This window comes from Penicilliopsis zonata, assembly GCF_001890105.1.
Source record: "Penicilliopsis zonata CBS 506.65 unplaced genomic scaffold ASPZOscaffold_1, whole genome shotgun sequence".
NCBI lineage: Eukaryota > Fungi > Ascomycota > Eurotiomycetes > Eurotiales > Aspergillaceae > Penicilliopsis > Penicilliopsis zonata.
Window position 1 is genome coordinate 3,388,418 of NW_019208911.1, and position 16,200 is coordinate 3,404,617.

The 16,200-nt window shown below is 52.3% G+C and overlaps 10 protein-coding genes across 10 annotated transcripts; 7 read left to right on the forward strand and 3 right to left on the reverse strand.

Moving 5' to 3' along the window:
• Positions 1–220: 220 nt before the first annotated feature.
• Positions 221–1,356, forward strand: ASPZODRAFT_12589 (hypothetical protein; the record flags this gene model as incomplete). The annotated part of the gene is made up of 5 exons (XM_022721449.1): positions 221–236; positions 289–667; positions 761–1,001; positions 1,058–1,288; positions 1,336–1,356. 5 exons carry the CDS (start codon positions 221–223, stop codon positions 1,354–1,356), a joined length of 888 nt encoding a protein of 295 aa, XP_022586292.1.
• A 273-nt stretch (positions 1,357–1,629) lies between these two features.
• ASPZODRAFT_12590 (hypothetical protein) lies at positions 1,630–3,511 on the forward strand (the record flags this gene model as incomplete). The annotated part of the gene is made up of 4 exons (XM_022721451.1): positions 1,630–1,724; positions 1,793–2,324; positions 2,410–2,601; positions 2,657–3,511. 4 exons carry the CDS (start codon positions 1,630–1,632, stop codon positions 3,509–3,511), a joined length of 1,674 nt encoding a protein of 557 aa, XP_022586293.1.
• Positions 3,512–3,554: 43 nt separating this feature from the next.
• Positions 3,555–5,383, reverse strand: ASPZODRAFT_127918 (hypothetical protein). Its single transcript, XM_022721867.1, has 5 exons — positions 5,147–5,383; positions 5,045–5,088; positions 4,891–4,984; positions 3,745–4,838; positions 3,555–3,693 (listed from the first exon to the last, which is right to left on the reverse strand). Exons 1-5 carry the CDS (start codon positions 5,250–5,252, stop codon positions 3,574–3,576), a joined length of 1,458 nt encoding a protein of 485 aa, XP_022586294.1. The 5' UTR covers positions 5,253–5,383; the 3' UTR covers positions 3,555–3,573.
• A 359-nt stretch (positions 5,384–5,742) lies between these two features.
• ASPZODRAFT_127920 (hypothetical protein) lies at positions 5,743–7,845 on the forward strand. The gene is made up of 4 exons (XM_022721868.1): positions 5,743–6,106; positions 6,219–7,278; positions 7,334–7,516; positions 7,580–7,845. Exons 1-4 carry the CDS (start codon positions 6,039–6,041, stop codon positions 7,715–7,717), a joined length of 1,449 nt encoding a protein of 482 aa, XP_022586295.1. The 5' UTR covers positions 5,743–6,038; the 3' UTR covers positions 7,718–7,845.
• A 404-nt stretch (positions 7,846–8,249) lies between these two features.
• ASPZODRAFT_127921 (hypothetical protein) lies at positions 8,250–8,961 on the forward strand. The gene has a single exon (XM_022721869.1). It carries the CDS (start codon positions 8,456–8,458, stop codon positions 8,855–8,857), a length of 402 nt encoding a protein of 133 aa, XP_022586296.1. The 5' UTR covers positions 8,250–8,455; the 3' UTR covers positions 8,858–8,961.
• Positions 8,962–9,073: 112 nt separating this feature from the next.
• Positions 9,074–10,631, forward strand: ASPZODRAFT_148994 (hypothetical protein; the record flags this gene model as incomplete). Its single annotated transcript, XM_022725446.1, has 5 exons — positions 9,074–9,236; positions 9,284–9,379; positions 9,429–9,656; positions 9,723–10,300; positions 10,353–10,631. 5 exons carry the CDS (start codon positions 9,074–9,076, stop codon positions 10,629–10,631), a joined length of 1,344 nt encoding a protein of 447 aa, XP_022586297.1.
• Positions 10,632–10,742: 111 nt separating this feature from the next.
• On the reverse strand, positions 10,743–11,959 carry ASPZODRAFT_467123 (hypothetical protein). The gene is made up of 2 exons (XM_022728380.1): positions 11,718–11,959; positions 10,743–11,639 (listed from the first exon to the last, which is right to left on the reverse strand). Exons 1-2 carry the CDS (start codon positions 11,857–11,859, stop codon positions 10,810–10,812), a joined length of 972 nt encoding a protein of 323 aa, XP_022586298.1. The 5' UTR covers positions 11,860–11,959; the 3' UTR covers positions 10,743–10,809.
• A 108-nt stretch (positions 11,960–12,067) lies between these two features.
• Positions 12,068–12,769, reverse strand: ASPZODRAFT_467115 (hypothetical protein). Its single transcript, XM_022728379.1, has 2 exons — positions 12,506–12,769; positions 12,068–12,455 (listed from the first exon to the last, which is right to left on the reverse strand). Exons 1-2 carry the CDS (start codon positions 12,693–12,695, stop codon positions 12,226–12,228), a joined length of 420 nt encoding a protein of 139 aa, XP_022586299.1. The 5' UTR covers positions 12,696–12,769; the 3' UTR covers positions 12,068–12,225.
• Positions 12,770–13,673: 904 nt separating this feature from the next.
• ASPZODRAFT_467228 (hypothetical protein) lies at positions 13,674–15,240 on the forward strand. Its single transcript, XM_022728381.1, has 2 exons — positions 13,674–13,885; positions 13,960–15,240. Exons 1-2 carry the CDS (start codon positions 13,787–13,789, stop codon positions 14,827–14,829), a joined length of 969 nt encoding a protein of 322 aa, XP_022586300.1. The 5' UTR covers positions 13,674–13,786; the 3' UTR covers positions 14,830–15,240.
• Positions 15,241–15,273: 33 nt separating this feature from the next.
• On the forward strand, positions 15,274–15,671 carry ASPZODRAFT_12597 (hypothetical protein; the record flags this gene model as incomplete). Its single annotated transcript, XM_022721453.1, has 3 exons — positions 15,274–15,357; positions 15,407–15,545; positions 15,604–15,671. The coding sequence occupies 3 exons, from the start codon at positions 15,274–15,276 to the stop codon at positions 15,669–15,671; spliced, it is 291 nt and encodes a 96-aa protein (XP_022586301.1).
• Positions 15,672–16,200: the final 529 nt, after the last annotated feature.

The window sequence follows — 16,200 nt, forward strand, 5'->3', positions numbered from 1 at the left end:
TACTCTCTCCAGACTAGAGACTCTAGGCAGCCATCTACCGCCGTCAGTTTAATCATGGTCTCCGTATAGTATACGTAATCACCTACGATTGGACTGTCCATACGACTTGGCCAATTGGAAGCCATCATCTCGTATGTACAATCAATGTCAATAGTATAAATACTAGGTATAAATTCTCCCTGTACCATATACTAACTACCAACCAGTCATCAACTTCACCATGGCAGAGTGCAAAGGTAGTATCATCTTATATCTAATTATTAAGCCATAACTAATACCAATTTCCAGCCCTCTCAACCGCCGATACGATGTGGGCGTTCTGCCCCTCCATCGCCGCCGCATATTTATTCCTCATTCTCTTCGGCATCACAGCCGTCGCCCATCTCGCTCAAGCCATCCTCCACCGCAAGGCCTACTGCTGGGTCATCGCCATGTCCGCCATCATGCAGACGGTCACCTATATCTTCCGCGTCTTGAGCATCCTCTCCCCCGCCAGTTACGCCGACTACGCCGCCTGGTTTGTGATCATCCTGGTCGCGCCGCTGTGGACCAACGCCTTCGTGTACATGGTTATGGGACGCATGGTGTGGAATTTCACCGACGACGCGCGACTCGTGCGCATCCGTCCGTGGCGGTTCGGCATGTTCTTCGTCATTCTGGATGTCATGTACGTCCAAGTCTGAGTCTTGAATAGTCTGAATGGTCTGAATAGTCTGAATGGTCTGAATGGTCTCGCTAATCTCTCATCCCTTATCTCTAGAGCATTCGTTGTTCAGGTCTATGGCGCCGCTCAGGCATCGGGAAATAACGTCTCGTACAACACAATGATGACCGGCCTGCACATCTACATGGCCGGCGTGGGAGTCCAGCAGCTGTTCGTCCTGGTGTTTATCGGCTGTGCGGTTGGCTTCCACCGCAAGATCCTCCGACAGGGTCGTCATGATTCTCGACAGGCGTTGGTTCTGCTATACGTTCTCTACGCTTGTCTCGCTTTGATCACAGTGAGATTTTCCTTCTTCTTCCATTATTTTCTCCTATCTAACCACGACTACTTCAGCTGCGTATTGTCTTCCGACTGTGCGAATACTCGCAAGGAATCAAATCGTCGATCCCCCGCCACGAAGCGTTCCAGTATTGTCTCGACTCGCTGCCCATGCTGTTTGCTCTCGTCCTGCTGAACGTCTTTCATCCCGGTCGCATCATGCCGGGCAAGGACAGCGACATGCCGGGTCGCAAGCTGCGCAAGAAGATGGGCATCACCACCAAGGCGAGCCTCTTAGACGAGACGGTACGTCTGGTAGTGAAGATGTGAGCCAGATACTGATGAATTGCCAGATGCTTCGCGAGACTCCTTAACTCTGCTTATGCTGCCTAACTCTGCATACTGCTTGATTGCTGCCTAGATTGGATACCCATATATTACTTAGATTGTACTCATTTATATATTTATATACAAGTTTATCCTGTTATCCATATAATCTGCTTACAAACCCCCCCACATCCTTACCTTCATTCGATTCTACCTTCGATCTACCTTCAATCTATCTTCGATCTACCTTCGATCTACCTTCGATCTATCTTCCATTCTATCTTCCATTCTATCATTCCAGTATTCTATCCATTCGACTCATGCCCCGAGTAGCGCCTGAAGACAGGAAACGGGCTTTTCGCCCCAAGACACGCACTGGCTGCTCGACCTGCAAGTCCGTCTTCCGCGTCAATTAGTGGCTGTAACTGACCAACAGGAGTGAGAACTTGTCCGATAATAATAAACAGCTCAAATAAACTAAAGCTATTCAGAACGACGCGTCAAGTGTGGCGAGGAGCGCCCGGCGTGTCTGCGCTGCACGTCGACCGGCCGGAAATGCGACGGATATTCGACTCAAGCTTCACCATCACAATCTTCACCACCATCACAATCACCACCATCACCACCAGCATCATTTAATTCATTACTCCTACTTCCCTCCCCCTCTACCTCCCTCTTCACCTCCGACCAGGAACGCCGCTCGTTCCACTTCTTCCTCTCCAGGACCGCCCCCCAGCTCGCCGGCGACTTCAAATGCGCCTTCTGGGAACGCCTGCTGCTGCAGGCTGCTCACCACGAACCGGCAATCCGCCATGTCACCGTCGCCCTGGGCTCGCTGCACGAGCACTTTGAACGCGACGAGGGCGCGCCCTTTCGCTCCGGCCAGATGACCGCCCACTCCTCCTTCGCTCTGCGCCAGTACCTGCGTGCCATGCGTTGTCTCATGCCTGCCCACGGGGCTTCGCAGCCTCTTGATGTCTGTCTGGTTTCGTGTATTCTGTTTGCTTGTTTCGAGGTACCTCTTTCTGTCTTCTTCTTCATTCATTCATTCATTCATTCACACCAGAGGGAACATTCCATTCTTCTAGCTAATTTTTCAGGCAATGCGAGGGTACTACGGTTCCGCCATCACACACATCACCAGCGGCCTCAAGATCCTCGGCGAGTTCAAGGCAAACACGGTGCCCAGTTTGTCCTCGTATCTGGCCGTCTCGGGCGCGAGTCGTACCCCGTACGTGCCCGTCGATATCTTGTGCGGACTTTTTACCCGGCTCGAAGCACAAGCGATGGTGGTAAGTGATATCCAGTGGACTTGCTTTTTCTTTTTCTTCTCTTTCTGAACTTCAGACCGTCCGACACATGAACGGATCCAACTTTTCCAACCTCTGGCCCGAGCTGGTTATCGATCTGTCCCGCCCTGTTGTCTTCCATTCGCTCGCCGAGGCGCGCGAGATGCTCGAGCTGTACACCTACCACTACCGCGTCCACAACACCAATCTCCAGAACGACAAAAAGGGCGGCAGCGGCAGCGGCCTACACCCCCCCAGCTGTGCCGTCTCGCCAGCCACCCTCCGCGACACCTCGCTGGCCCTCCTGGCCAAATGGTCTGTAGCTCTGGACGTCTTCCTCCGCCAGCGCGGAGAGAGCCTTACCGACCGGGACCGCCGGGGCGCGATGGTCCTCCAGATGCGCAAAATAGACTGCTACATCGCGCTAGATATCTTGCGGGAAAGCGATGACTTGAGCGATGCGACGGACGCCGACCAAGTCAAATGGGACAGGTACTGTCCGCTGTTCGACCAGATGGTGCAGATCGGCGAATCCATCGTGCTCCTCTCAACTACTGCTACCACGGAGTCGGGCACGAGCTTCTCCCTCGATCTAGGTATAACGGGGTGCATGTTCAACGCGGCCGCGCGCTGTCGCGACCCGGCCATCCGCCGTCGCGCCGTACAGGTCCTCCGCGCAGCCGCCGTCCAGGAGGGAGTCTGGAACAGTCGCGTCGTGGCCGAGATGGCGCAGCAATGGATCGCCATCGAGGAGGAGGGACTGGTCCTCTCCCCGCACACCTGTGCCGATGTCCCTTCCTGTGCGCGTCTGACGCACTTTTACCCCATGTTCGATGCCGACCGGAGGAGTGCCATGGTTTACTTCTGTTCGCATGGTTTGGATGCTGGTCGGGAGGTCCTTTTACAGTGGTAGTTCGACACCTGGCATTTACTGAATGTATGAAAATAAAGTTGTACTATGTCTATACGCTGCTACTACTGCTCCTCCTTATGCTCGTGCTTCTTCTTCTCCTTCTTGCCCTTCTTGGACATGGCTTCGGCCATCAGCTGTTCAAAAGCCATGTAGTCGCCTTCTTCCTCGGAGTCGCGTTCGGCCTGTCAATAGTTAGAATGTTGGAGAGAAGAGCTAATGATGAAGGAAAATACCTTGGCGTAAATGCTCCCCGCAAGGACTAGAGCGTGCGCGCGCTCGATGCGCTTCTCAAGCTTGATGCGTTTGTCTCCGAGAACCTGGTCGCAGACCTCGCGCAGGACGCTCTGGATCTCGAACTTGCTGCCGCGCCAGGCGGCGGCGAGGATCTTGCCCGTCACCTTGCGTTCGTACTCTGCCTTCTTCTCGTCGGTCCAGTCGTCGCCGCCGCGTTCCTCCATCTTGGCCATTTCCTCCATGGTCATCTGGGCGTCAATTGCCGTCGAGATGGTCGTCCATGTCTCCTTGGCCAGCGTGCCCTTGTCCTTTAGCCGGGAGAAGAAGCCCGAGATGCCCAGGAATTTCTGCGACTTGAGGAACGAGGTCCCCTTCTGCGTGTACGTCGCCCCGACCGCGTGCAGGATCTCCAGCCCAAACGACTCCATCTTCAGGTTCTCCACCTCCAGCCGGATCTTCTCCTCAAACGCCCGCGTCACATCGGGCCCCTTGTCCGTCTCCGTCCACACGCTGATCCGGTCCACCAGCTTGCGCGCCAGAGTGCTCACCCGCTCCTCGCGCGCCTTCTTGCGCTCCAGCTCGTACGCCGCCAGCCTCTCCTGCTGCTCCTTCGACAGGCCCCCCTTTTTCTTCTCCTTCTTGCGCAGCTCCTTCTCCTCCGCAGACAGTCCAGCTGCCTCCATCCGCGCTTCTTCCTCGGACTTGTCCATGATCGCCTGTTGGCCTAGGTACCGGCGCGGCGTGCTGGTTCCAGATGTCCGCCCGGAGCTCTCCGCAGCAGCAGCAGCAGCAGCAGCAGCAGGCGCCTTGGTCTCGGCAGTCGTAGTGGTCTCATGCGATGCTTCGGCAGACGCAGACGCAGACGCAGACGCAGACGCAGATGCAGAAGCAGATGCAGAAGCAGGTTCGGGTGTCTCGCCTTCTTCATGCATGTGCAGCTTTTCCTCGGCCGCTTGAGCAAGCTCCTCTTCCTCCATCTGCTCCATCGTGATGTCCATGGTCGCCGTGAGGTCCTTCATGAGCGAGATCTCACCGATCAAATCGACAAACGCGCTGCCACCGAAGATCATGCTGAAGAATTCCGAGGGATCCTCTGCGTCTCGTTAGCGATCTTTCTTATCTCCCCTGCAACTGTACATTCTTACCGAAACCACCACCGGGAACCGCATCTTCCTTGCCGTACTTGTCATAACGCGTCCGCAGCTCTTCATTGCTGAGAACCTGATAGGCTTCACCGATCTGACCAGCCAGTCAATACCCCCCTCACATCCTGATTCTATTCAATGACCATCCACGTACCGCTTGGAATCGGGCGTGCGCCGTCTCGTCACCGGGGTTCTTATCTATTCAAGACATTAGACAGCGTGTTCTTCAACCAAAGACAATTCTGCGATTTCTCACCAGGATGAGTCGTAATGGCTAGCTTGCGGTACGCCTTCTTGATCTCCAGCTCGGTGGCTGTCGGGGGCACGCCCAAGGCATCGTAGTAACTGGTGTCGGCGACCATGGTGGGCGATAACAAAGCTCGCTGGGAATAAAGTCACACGAAACCGCTATATCCCGGCCTCTGCTCAGGTCCGAGAACTATTCAACAGGACAAGACAAAGCCCGTGGGATCCAGATTCCGACGAGAGAGGGAATTTCTCTGCCTGGAAACAACGATTTCTTGACCCTCCGCCAGACCACGAATTCTCTTTCGTCATGGCGGGGAGTTGCTTTCTTGGTTCTCTTTCAATACCTTTCAATACTGTATGGTCATGTTCTGTAATATATTGATTAGATTACCGTACCCACACGCAAAGATCATGTAACATACCGTCCCATCCTGTTCCGCAGCCACGCGGGCCCAAGCTTCGCTCCGACTCTCGATCCGAAACCTGACTATCCCCCTTTGGGCAGCCCTGGCAGCCTCAGGCCGCCATGCTGCTGCTTTTAGCCGTTGGAGGCAAAATCCCTCGCCGCTGGGAAAATCAGCCATCCTGTACGAAGTAACGAACAGCTGTTTAGCCACCAGCTCCTGAGTCGAGAGACGCCTCTTTCTTCCTTCGCCTCGCCTCCACCCCGTATTTATCCCCTCTCAGGCCCCGGCTTGATCCTGGTCTACCGCTTAATTGCCAGGGAATTACTGATTTTCCGGCCGTGGACAGCACATCCCAGCTTGGGCCCACCAGCGGTGTCCGTCCCGGAGACTCGAGCGAGGTCTTTCTCCCCCACATTCTTTCCCCTGTCTTTTCGCCGACTCCTCTCCTCTCCTGGACCTGTTGGAATCGTGTCGAGAGCCGCTTTTGTCACAATGGGTCTTGCGACGAACGCCATCTACTATACGTTCCATCCGTCGCAGCTGAGAGCGATCATCCAATGGTGCGGTTCTTCCCTCTTTCCCCCCTTTCCCCAACAATTCTTCCACTAGGTTTTTAAACGGACGGAGGAGAGAGTAAACAAAAGCTAACTGGCGTGTTTTTCGCGCTGGTAGGAAGGTGTGGCATAATCCCGTGCACGAGCGCAATGAGAAGGACGACACCGAGACGCAGAAGGCGTGCTTCCACTTCCTCGACCGGACGAGCCGCAGCTTCAGCGCGGTGATCAAGGAGCTGCACCCGGAGCTCCTGCTGCCCGTGTGTCTGTTCTACCTGGTGCTGCGCGGTCTGGACACGATCGAAGACGATACGTCGATCCCGCTCGAGACCAAGGAGCCGCTGCTGCGCAACTTCAAGGACTTCCTGGAGCAGGATGGCTGGAACTTCACGGGCAACAGGCCGGAGGAGAAGGACCGGGAGCTGCTGGTTCAGTTCCACAACGTCGTGGCCGAGTTCAAGAACACCAAGCCCGCCTACCGCGAGATCATCAAGGATATCACGGACAAGATGGGCAACGGAATGGCCGACTACTGCCGCAAGGCGGCCCTGGAGGACGCGAGCGTCAAGACGATCGAGGAGTATGACCTGTACTGCCACTACGTCGCGGGTCTGGTTGGCGAGGGCCTGACCCGGCTCTTTGTTGAGGCCGAATTCGGCAACCCGGCGCTGCTGAAGCGCCCGCGCCTGCACAAGTCCATGGGTCTGTTCCTGCAGAAGACCAACATCATCCGGGACATCAAGGAGGACGAGGACGATGGCCGCCGGTTCTGGCCCAAGGAGATCTGGTCCAAGCACGTCGACAATTTTGAGGATTTGTTCAAGCTGGAGAACCGCGAAGCGGCCCTGAACTGCAGCTCCGAGATGGTTCTCAACGCCCTCGAGCACATGGACGAGTGCATCTTCTATCTGGCCGGCCTGCGCGAGCAGAGCGTCTTCAACTTCTGCTGCATTCCCCAGACCATGGCCATTGCGACGCTGGAGCTGTGCTTCCGCAACCCCGCCATCTTCGAGCGCAACGTCAAGATCACCAAGGGCGAGGCGTGCCAGCTGATGTTCGAGTCGACCCAGAATCTGCGTGTCGCCTGCGACACCTTCCGCACCTACGCCCGCCGGATACACAAGAAGAACAGCCCCAAGGACCCCAACTTTTTGAAGATCAGCATCGTCTGTGGCAAGGTACACCTCCCCCATTCTCTACCTGTTTACTCCCTTTTGATACCAACTATACCAGATCGAGAAGTTCATCGAAGTCATCTTCCCCTCTCAGAACGCTGCGGATGCCCAGCGCCGCGTCGAAGGCCAAAACCCGGCTAAAGACGAGGCCAGGGCCAAGGAAGACGCCGAATCCCGCAAAGAGATCATGTTCATGATGGCTTTGATGGTTGTCATCATGGTTGTCATTGTTGCCGTCATGGTAAAGCCCCCCCCCCCCCCCCCCTTTCTCCTTTTCAATAATTTCTTTTTACTAACCTTTTAGCTTGGTGTCGCCTGGGCTATGGGCGCCCGCTTCGATCTCGCGTGGAAAGAGCTTAGGAATGGCAATCTCCGCCCTCCGAAGCAGTTTGCTGAGCGCGATGCCGCGATGGCCGGCCAGGTTCTGCACCAAGAGCTCTAATTGAGTCACGGAATTATGAGTTATAAATTGTCTGATCCATGCCACCTACCACTACTGTTACCCCTTTCGCCCCTATCTTATTTATCTATCTTCTGTACTGGCCGGTTCTTTTTTGCAACGGGCGATGGAAATATGTATTCTAATAATTGATTTGATCTTTTGTACCTTATGCAAATCTCTTTATTTGTAAATATATTGTAAAGAGCTATCGCCAGTATCCATTTCTATGTAGTAAATCCCTATGTATGTATGTAACCACTGGGTACTCCATACTATTGCTTTATAATGCTGACCGATCACCTGACCAATCACAGACAAGATATTCTCGCTTTTGTCGGCCTGCCACCACCGATAGAACCGATCTTATTGTCAAGTCAGAGATCTGCTGCTATTTTGAAATCTGTTGCTCTTCATTGTTTTCTATATCATCTGGGCTTCAGAAACAGTCGATGCGAGTGCGGTTTCCCCAGCTGAGCCGGTTTCCTCTCGGTAGACAGATCATTCCTGTTCCACTACGATTTTCGTCCATCGGTATGGCTTCAAACGCTACCGAGCAGACTACCGAGCTGCCCAAGCTTTCTCCGAGCGAGTTCCGAGCTTATAACCGGCTCGCAGATGGGATGGAACAATTCGTACGTGAGAAAAAAAAATAAAAAACAGATTCGAGAGAAAGATCTAGTATCCTTAGTGCTCTATCTAATTATCCAGCACAATCACTTCCGGTTAACGTGGAACCAAATGTTGAATGCATGCGACACAAAGGGCAAAAAATCCGGCACGCTGTCTGCCCGCCAACTGATCATGACGGGGCTAGGGTTCTGCTCGCAACTACACCTCCACCACAGTATTGAAGAGGAACATATCTTCCCCGTGCTGGCGCGCAGGATGCCCGAGTTCCGCGCCAAAGTGACCCTGCTAGAACAGCACCGCGAGATCCATGCCGGGATGGACAAGCTGCAGGCTTACCTGGAGGAGTGCCGGTGTGGAGAGGCAGATCTGCAGCGCGACGAGGTCCAACGGTTGATGGATGGGTTTGGCAAAGTGCTCTGGACGCATCTGGATGATGAGGTGCATGCCTTGAGGGCGGAGAATATGCGCAAGTACTGGACTGTCGAGGAGGTTCGGAAGATTCCTTTCTAGAAGAATGTCTAATATGAGTATATATATGCTTTTATTGGTAGATCGTATATCTGTATACTCTGGTACAGAGTTAATTCTATGACATCATCGTGAGATGTATAGAACCAAGAATAAGACAAAGAATACTTGAATTCTTTCTAAACTGGATTCCATCTACTTAAGTGAGCTCAAGTCTGCTTTGCCTGAACCTATCGTCCAATATAGCCTCTGATAAGTATGGCCCTTTCTCAAGCTGCGAACCTGGTCGAAAAGGCCGTTGGCCACACCGACACGGCCGATATCCATACGGATATCAGCAATTATAGTAAACCTGGCCATGGAGATCCATCTGAAAAGATCCTCGTCACCACGTGGGAGGGGAAGAAGAGCATCAAAGTGGGTGAGTATCTCTTTGGTCCGCTGGTTTCTCTCTGTTAACACGTATAGTGCACGCTCCCAAGCCCAAGATTGTGGATGATGGCGACGTCATTCTCAAGGTAACAGGGAGCACAATTTGTGGAAGTGACCTCCATCTATACCATGGTATGTTAGAGAGAAAAGAAGAAAAAGAGAAGAGAGGCTCACGATTCAGGCGTCATTCCGCAGCTTCAAAAAGGAGATGTTCTAGGCCACGAATTCTGCGGTATCGTCGACAGCGTTGGTCCTGGCGTCGGGACCGTCAAGGTCGGCGATCGAGTCGTTGCCTCGTTCCCTATTTCCTGTGGTGACTGTCGATTCTGTAAAGAGAAGCTGACCACCGCGTGTGAGCGGACAAACGCCAACAAGATCGCCAATGTCATGTACGGCAATAGACCTGCTGGTATGTATAGAGCCTACCTAGAGGCCAAATAATATTCTTTCCAGACAAGCTGATAATCTGCGGCAGGCATCTTTGGGTACTCGCATTTTGCTGGTGGTTTTGCCGGCGGCCAGTCCGAGTACGTTCGAGTGCCTCACGGCGAGCAAAACCTGCTGCATCTTCCCGACGATGTGCCCGACGAAAAAGGCCTGTATCTTTCCGACGTGCTGGCCACCTCGTACCACTGTGTAGTCGACACTGGCGTGCAAAAGGGAGACACCGTGGCGGTCTGGGGAGCAGGCCCGATAGGACAGATGGTGGCGACGTTTTCCTTCCAGCAGGGCGCCGGCAGAGTTATCTTGATCGACGGGGGCGACGCAGCTTGGAGATTGGGATTCGTCAAGGGGAAACTGCCGCGGCTCGAGACCCTCAACTTTGGCACTCTCCCCGACGGAGAATCGGTGACGTCTCAGCTGAAGAAGATGACGGGAGCAGGGCCCGACGTGTGCTTGGATTGCACTGCTGGCGAGTTCGCAAAGGGCTGGACGCATTCCCTGGAGATCATGCTAGGTTTGGAGACCGACACTTCGGAGACGCTGAATGAGATGGTCACCTCCGTGAGATCGTTCGGTCGAATCGGTCTCACGGGAGTCTATGCAGGTTATGTAAGTACAAGAAGGTGTCATGATATCCATGCTATCACCTACTAATCTTCAGACAAATCACTTCAATATCGGCGCCGTCATGCAGACCGGGATTCGCTTGATCGGCAACGGCCAGGCTCCGGTGCACAAATACTGGGAAGAGCTGCTGGAAATGATTCGCAGGCAGGAAATCAATCCACTGGATATGGTCACTCATCGTGTGCGTCTCGAGGATATGGATACGGTGTATGCGCTCTTCGACGAGCGTGCCCCGGGCATGCAGAAGGTCTTTGTGCAGACCAAGTTCTCCTCTCCTCCAGCTCACGGGGCACCTCAATTATCTCGTTTCTAGCTGTCTGCTATGGTTATTTGTGTTATCTCAAAGGAGAGAAAAGCTTCACTTTTGCCTTGGCTCGACGCCGCTTTCATCATCTACGATTGCACTGATTGATTCACAAGTTTCGCGCTCCACTCCTTCAGTCTGAGGTCGCGTATGAATACTTTAATTATGTAATGCTGAATCCAGTTAACTAAAGGCCCGGCGGTGTGTCATTCCATAGTAGCCTCTCGGCCTCAAGCTCCTCTTCATAGCAATCCTCTGTAAACGCATCATGAATGATCTGTTGGATTTCTGGGAATCGTTCTGCCCCGTACATCAGCTTTGTAAACTCCCAGTACTCAGGATAGAAACCGGCGCATTCCCAGTCCACAATTCCAGCCAGGCGTCCACGATCAATCAGAATATTGCTAGGGTGGAGGTCGGCATGAGTAAAAACAGATCGGTACTGACGGCTGTGGACAGCAGAAATCTTGTCCTTTGTCTCTTTGCGCACATAGTTATGGACGAGGAAAGCATTGAATTCAGAGATGAGGTGGAACGGACCGCATGTGCCAGAGGGGAAACGATGATCTTTCAGCGGGCCGCCATGACTGTTGCCGAAGACGTACGAGGTCCGGTTTGGGACGCACCGCAGCTGTGACAAAACAGTCTTCAAGTCTCTCGAAAGCTGCTCCCGTTCTAGGTATGAGAGTCGGTGAAACACTGCCTCCAGCGTTTGTCCGGGCACGGCCGTCATGATGAGAACGGGGTGCGTCCCCTGGTAATCGTCCACCCAGAGGGGCGATGGGATCGAAGTGTACTGTTCCACCAGACGCAATGTTTCACCCTCGTCGCAGGGAGAGGGGTTGCATTCTTTCGCATACAGTCCGAGCGGCAACCGGTGCACGAGGCCGGTGAAAGACCGCGGGTAGAGGTGGCTGCCTAACTTCAGGAGCACACGGTAACACTGGACACGTATCAACTTAGGGACGAGATGCCAGAGACAGCGTAATGTCTTTTGTGTTACTGTGTCGAAGTGGACTATCAAAGCAATTAATCAGCCTTCGGTGTCCTAGGTGATATGTAGAGAGTCATGGTATGAATCAGAGGGACCCATACACAATCGGGGCGAGGGCCAGCCCTCGGCGATTCGTTCTTCAACATGAAATAGATGCAAGGAGGCTGCAATACGAAAGTGTGTTCGGAATAAAAATGGATCTGGAAGAGGAAGACTGGCGTCCTGGGTTTCCATGATCAACATCTGCGTTGTCCGGTCCCATGGGCTGCCATCGCTGAGAAAGAGCGAATGACAGGGCTCAGGAAACAGTCTGGAGACGAAATACTAGGACCAAGTCAGCCAGTAGTACTCGTTGTGTAGAGTCAAGGTACAGACGTAAACTTTGCTCGCCGTTTTGATTCTAGTCTCGGTCTCGTCATTCCAACGATCGGCCGTATCGGTTGGAGGGAAAACCTGTATATGTCCATTTCGAAAGGCTGAATGAATGCTCGGAGAGAGTAAGAACAAGTTTCTTAGTCGAGATTCCGAGGTGCCAGTCTGCAGAAGGGTCCGAAGCTCGGAGGTTATGGCAGGGGTTAAGAACGCTTGCAGGAGGGCATAAAGAGGACCCTAGTAGCATGATGAATTCAATCTCTGGTTAGATTTATATTCCAGACCAACACCCACCTGCGAATCCATGTCACGGTCATCGAAAAGGCTCGGTGGGATCACCCAGGCATGATCGAAACGAATGTGCCTGCTTGTATCCAATGGCTTCTGATCCAGCATGAAGCAATGCGAGTTGTCCCTCTCTTCGACTAGAGCTTGTGCTTCGAGTGAAACCTGGTCTCTCTGGGTCACTACTTTGGTGGTTAGCGGAGACTCGGGATCAGATTCTGACTCAACTGACCTTTCTTCACCACTTGCTTCCAGTCAAGTTTTAATTCTTCTAATACTTGCTCCGCAGGGCGACCGGAATGATCGTGGATCCTTCCCCAGATATACTGAGCAGCGTATTCCGGGTCGACGGCTTCGTCCAGAAAGGCTCTCCAGATCGAGTGCTCAGTTGGGGTAAGCCGGGCGGATTGAATCAGCCGCATCGTGGCGTTATACCCGGCTGGGTGGTGACTCCATTCTGGAGATGACGAGGTGTGTTTATTTTTCTTTTGTCTGTTGTGAGGTTCGACGTGGGAAGGGGAGGGGGGGGAGTCACGTGTAATGCTACAGAAGTATTGGGTATAGTGCTTAGACTGTCGCCTGCTAATAACTAAACTGTAGAAATAGTTTTACTGCAGTTACTCTCCTGCTCATAGAATATTATAAGACAGAGAGTGTGTATTACTATTCTTGAAGGATTTAAATAATAAATAAACATATTCTTCTTATTATATTTATAAGCCAGTCATGGAGATATACTTGCTGTAGAATAACCCTAACCCTAGTCTTGCAAGATAATCAACTCAAGACCAGCTAATTACCAGCTCCCATATCTATCCTGTCTATTTGTTAGATCGACATTCTATTACATCACAGATGACTTTATGCAACCAGTCCTGGCCTAAGAATAGACTTGAAGTTGACTGATTTCCGTTTTCGGAAGGAGGCAAGGGGAGACGCTTTCAGCACGTGGAGTCCAGCAGATGCAGTATTATTAGTATTAGTATTATTAGTATTATTACTAGTAGTACTATTAGTATTATAAGGTAAATAATAGGCAGATAGTTGGTATTTACTGAGTGACTTGGGTAACCTCTAGGTCAGCACTATATAGGTGGCTTTCTTCTACTCAAGATCACAGAACAAAATAATAAGACTTGGTCAGAGTAAGGAATTAAATTAGGAAAATAGTAAGAAATAGAATGTACTCGTAGTATAGAGGTATAACTTTCAACTAGAAGCGCATTGATCATGTAGTATAGGCACTCTCAGTTAGAACAGAAGTCAGCATTCCTCAAGTCTAATACAAGATAAGCATGGCACTTGGTAGTAATTTAGGATCTATTATTCTTTATCTATTATCTACATTTGCATCTACAGCTACAGCTACATCTATAGCTACAGGTATTCTTCTTTCCAACTGTACACTATCCATAATAACCAATTCAATCACATGTACATACAGAATGACCATTATTCTACTGATTACCATAGGCACTTATTGACAAATACATGACGATGTCATCAGGTAAACATGGGATCCAGATTCCCAATTCGGCATGACAGCTGCCATAGACACGCGCCCTCAGCCGGTTGCAATCGCTCATCACGCGCAGTTGAAAACAGCTTCAAGGTATTTATTATTCATTCATAGTCTCTCTGTCTCTATTTCTCTCTGTCTCTCTAATTCTCTCTCAATCTTTCTAGTTCCCTCTCAATCTCTCGTTCCACGACGTTATAATGAAGGTCTCGCTGACTCTCTCTCTCCTCCTGGGCACAGCTATCGCAGCGCCGCACAAAAGCACCCTGCAGACACGCGTCGATGCCCGGATTGCCGCTCGAGCACAACGGGGGTCCCAACCTGCAGCCCGGGAGGAGATCGCCAATGCAAACCTGCTGGAGAAGGTCGGCAGCGCCGGGACGGTCGAGTACAGCAAGAACTGGGCCGGGGCGGTGCGCGAGAAACCGCCGTCTGCAGCCGCGACGTACACGGCGGTGACGGCCACGTTTACTGTTCCCGAACCAACCGCCGCCGCGGGGGACAGCAGCAGCTACCAGGCTGCGTCGGCGTGGGTGGGCATCGACGGCGACACGTACAGCAATGCGATCCTGCAGACGGGCGTGGACTTTTACATCTACGAGGGGGAAAAGTACTACGATGCCTGGTACGAATGGTACCCGGATTACGCCTACGACTTTAGCTCCCTGGGCATCCAGGCGGGCGACGAGATCGTGGCTATCGTGCAGGCCACCTCGGCTAGCCAGGGAGTCGCGGTGATCGAGAACCGCAGCTCGGGCGTCAAGGCCACGCAGACGCTCAGCGCTTCGGCGGCGACGGCCACACTGGGCGGCCAGAATGCCGAGTGGATCCTCGAGGACTTTGAGAGCAACGGCACGCAGGTCGCCCTCGCAGACTTCAACAGCGTGGTCTTCACGGGCGCCGTGGCCAGCACTGCAGACGGGAAGACCTATGGTGTTTCAGATGCCACCATCCTCGAGATCAAGCAGAACAACAAGGTCTTGACCCAGGTGACGGTTGACAGCGACTCGGAGTTGAGCATCAAGTATTCGGGCTAGATTAAGGGGTACGGAGTAGGAGAATAAATAGGAGTGTACGGTGTACGGTGTACGGTGTAGGAAGTGTTGTCTTCTGGTGTTATTGTCATGGTTCATCTGATTGCACATTGATTTATCGCATGTTTATAGTTAAAGTTGATGATTCGACACGTCTGTCGACAATGATGTCTAGACTGAAATAACGAGAAATTCACTGGATCGTGTCAGATGGCCATCGGTCCAATACTGCAAGCTCGATGGTCATGGTCTAGTTCAATGGTCCATTCCTCGCAGATTCAGTGTTGGTTGCAGGTATTAATTGGGAGGAATGCGAGGGGCAATCGAACGCACCCACATTCTTGACGCATCCGGGGGAAGCCATTCTCCTCCACAGTATAAAGCAAGTCGGTTGCTCACTCTCGACTCCTGGTAGCTATTTCTGTTAATTCAGTCAGATACTTCATCATGAAATCAGCCTTGATCCTCCTTGTCGCCGCCCTGGCAGGGGCCACTGTTGCAACGCAGCAAGTGAGCGACGACGATTGCATTGTAAGTGGTCTTCTCAATTGTCCTTTTGACCTCTTTCTAACGCCCTCAGTGGTCGTGTCTCAACCAGGCGCTCAAGTACAGCAAGTGCACCAGCGCAGACGACCTGGACTGCATGTGTAACAGCAGCGACTTCCAAAACGCTTCGACCGACTGCATCAAGTCGATCTGCACGCAGTCTGCTCTGGACGGTACGTGAATATTCAATACCTGCATGCAAAAAGAAGATCACCGGTCTAACGATAGCAGAGGCGGTGGCCACGAAGAACAGCGACTGCGTGGGACATGTTAAAGCGTCGACGTCGACTTCGACTTGAGAAGAGAAAACAGTTGTGTTGACCTAGCTTAGTCATATATTAGTCAACCCAGCTTAGTCAAATATGAGTCAGTCACTTAGTCAGGTATTAGTCATATTTATTTGTGATTGTAACTTCGAGGCCGGCCGATACTTTCTCCCGTTCCGCCAAGCTTAACTCCTTCAAGCTTGTTTGCATCCGTTGCAGATCGTCAACAACCATGCCCAAAAGGGAAGGTCGTGTGATTGACACGCTAACTTGAAGTAACTTCCAAGACAGACGGACTCCCTGCGGACTCCCACGGGCGTCCGACACGATGAAAAGAAGAGAAGAACGCGGGTTATACTGCATTTTGATCTGGTTCTTGTTGCCTCCGCAATTCCTGGCGTCTGCTAGACTAGATTAGGTTCTGAGGACAGGATCTCGGCGCCTTATCCGAGTCTCACCCAGCCCAACAGGAGTCGTACGGAGGAGTCCGTACGGAGTCCCCGTTCAGCTTCAAGAGGGTATCTGTGAGTATTATGAAGGCAAACTAGTAAGTATGCCGAAG

Excerpts from the sequence above, each read along its gene's own strand:
- ASPZODRAFT_127918 (XM_022721867.1), bottom strand. The coding sequence starts at position 5,252 with ATGGTCGCCGACACCAGTTACTACGATGCCTTGGGCGTGCCCCCGACA. Across the intron at positions 4,839-4,890 it reads GGTTCCCGGTGGTGGTTTCG|AGGATCCCTCGGAATTCTTC; the intron begins GTAAGAATGTAC and ends AACGAGACGCAG. Across the intron at positions 3,694-3,744 it reads CGGGGAGCATTTACGCCAAG|GCCGAACGCGACTCCGAGGA; the intron begins GTATTTTCCTTC and ends AACTATTGACAG.
- ASPZODRAFT_127920 (XM_022721868.1), top strand. The coding sequence starts at position 6,039 with ATGGGTCTTGCGACGAACGCCATCTACTATACGTTCCATCCGTCGCAG. Across the intron at positions 6,107-6,218 it reads CTGAGAGCGATCATCCAATG|GAAGGTGTGGCATAATCCCG; the intron begins GTGCGGTTCTTC and ends TCGCGCTGGTAG. Across the intron at positions 7,517-7,579 it reads TTGTCATTGTTGCCGTCATG|CTTGGTGTCGCCTGGGCTAT; the intron begins GTAAAGCCCCCC and ends CTAACCTTTTAG.
- ASPZODRAFT_127921 (XM_022721869.1), top strand. The coding sequence starts at position 8,456 with ATGTTGAATGCATGCGACACAAAGGGCAAAAAATCCGGCACGCTGTCT.
- ASPZODRAFT_467123 (XM_022728380.1), bottom strand. The coding sequence starts at position 11,859 with ATGTTGATCATGGAAACCCAGGACGCCAGTCTTCCTCTTCCAGATCCA. Across the intron at positions 11,640-11,717 it reads CTGGCCCTCGCCCCGATTGT|TCCACTTCGACACAGTAACA; the intron begins GTATGGGTCCCT and ends TTGCTTTGATAG.
- ASPZODRAFT_467115 (XM_022728379.1), bottom strand. The coding sequence starts at position 12,695 with ATGCGGCTGATTCAATCCGCCCGGCTTACCCCAACTGAGCACTCGATC. Across the intron at positions 12,456-12,505 it reads GAAGCAAGTGGTGAAGAAAG|TGACCCAGAGAGACCAGGTT; the intron begins GTCAGTTGAGTC and ends CCACCAAAGTAG.
- ASPZODRAFT_467228 (XM_022728381.1), top strand. The coding sequence starts at position 13,787 with ATGGGATCCAGATTCCCAATTCGGCATGACAGCTGCCATAGACACGCG. Across the intron at positions 13,886-13,959 it reads CAGTTGAAAACAGCTTCAAG|TTCCCTCTCAATCTCTCGTT; the intron begins GTATTTATTATT and ends CAATCTTTCTAG.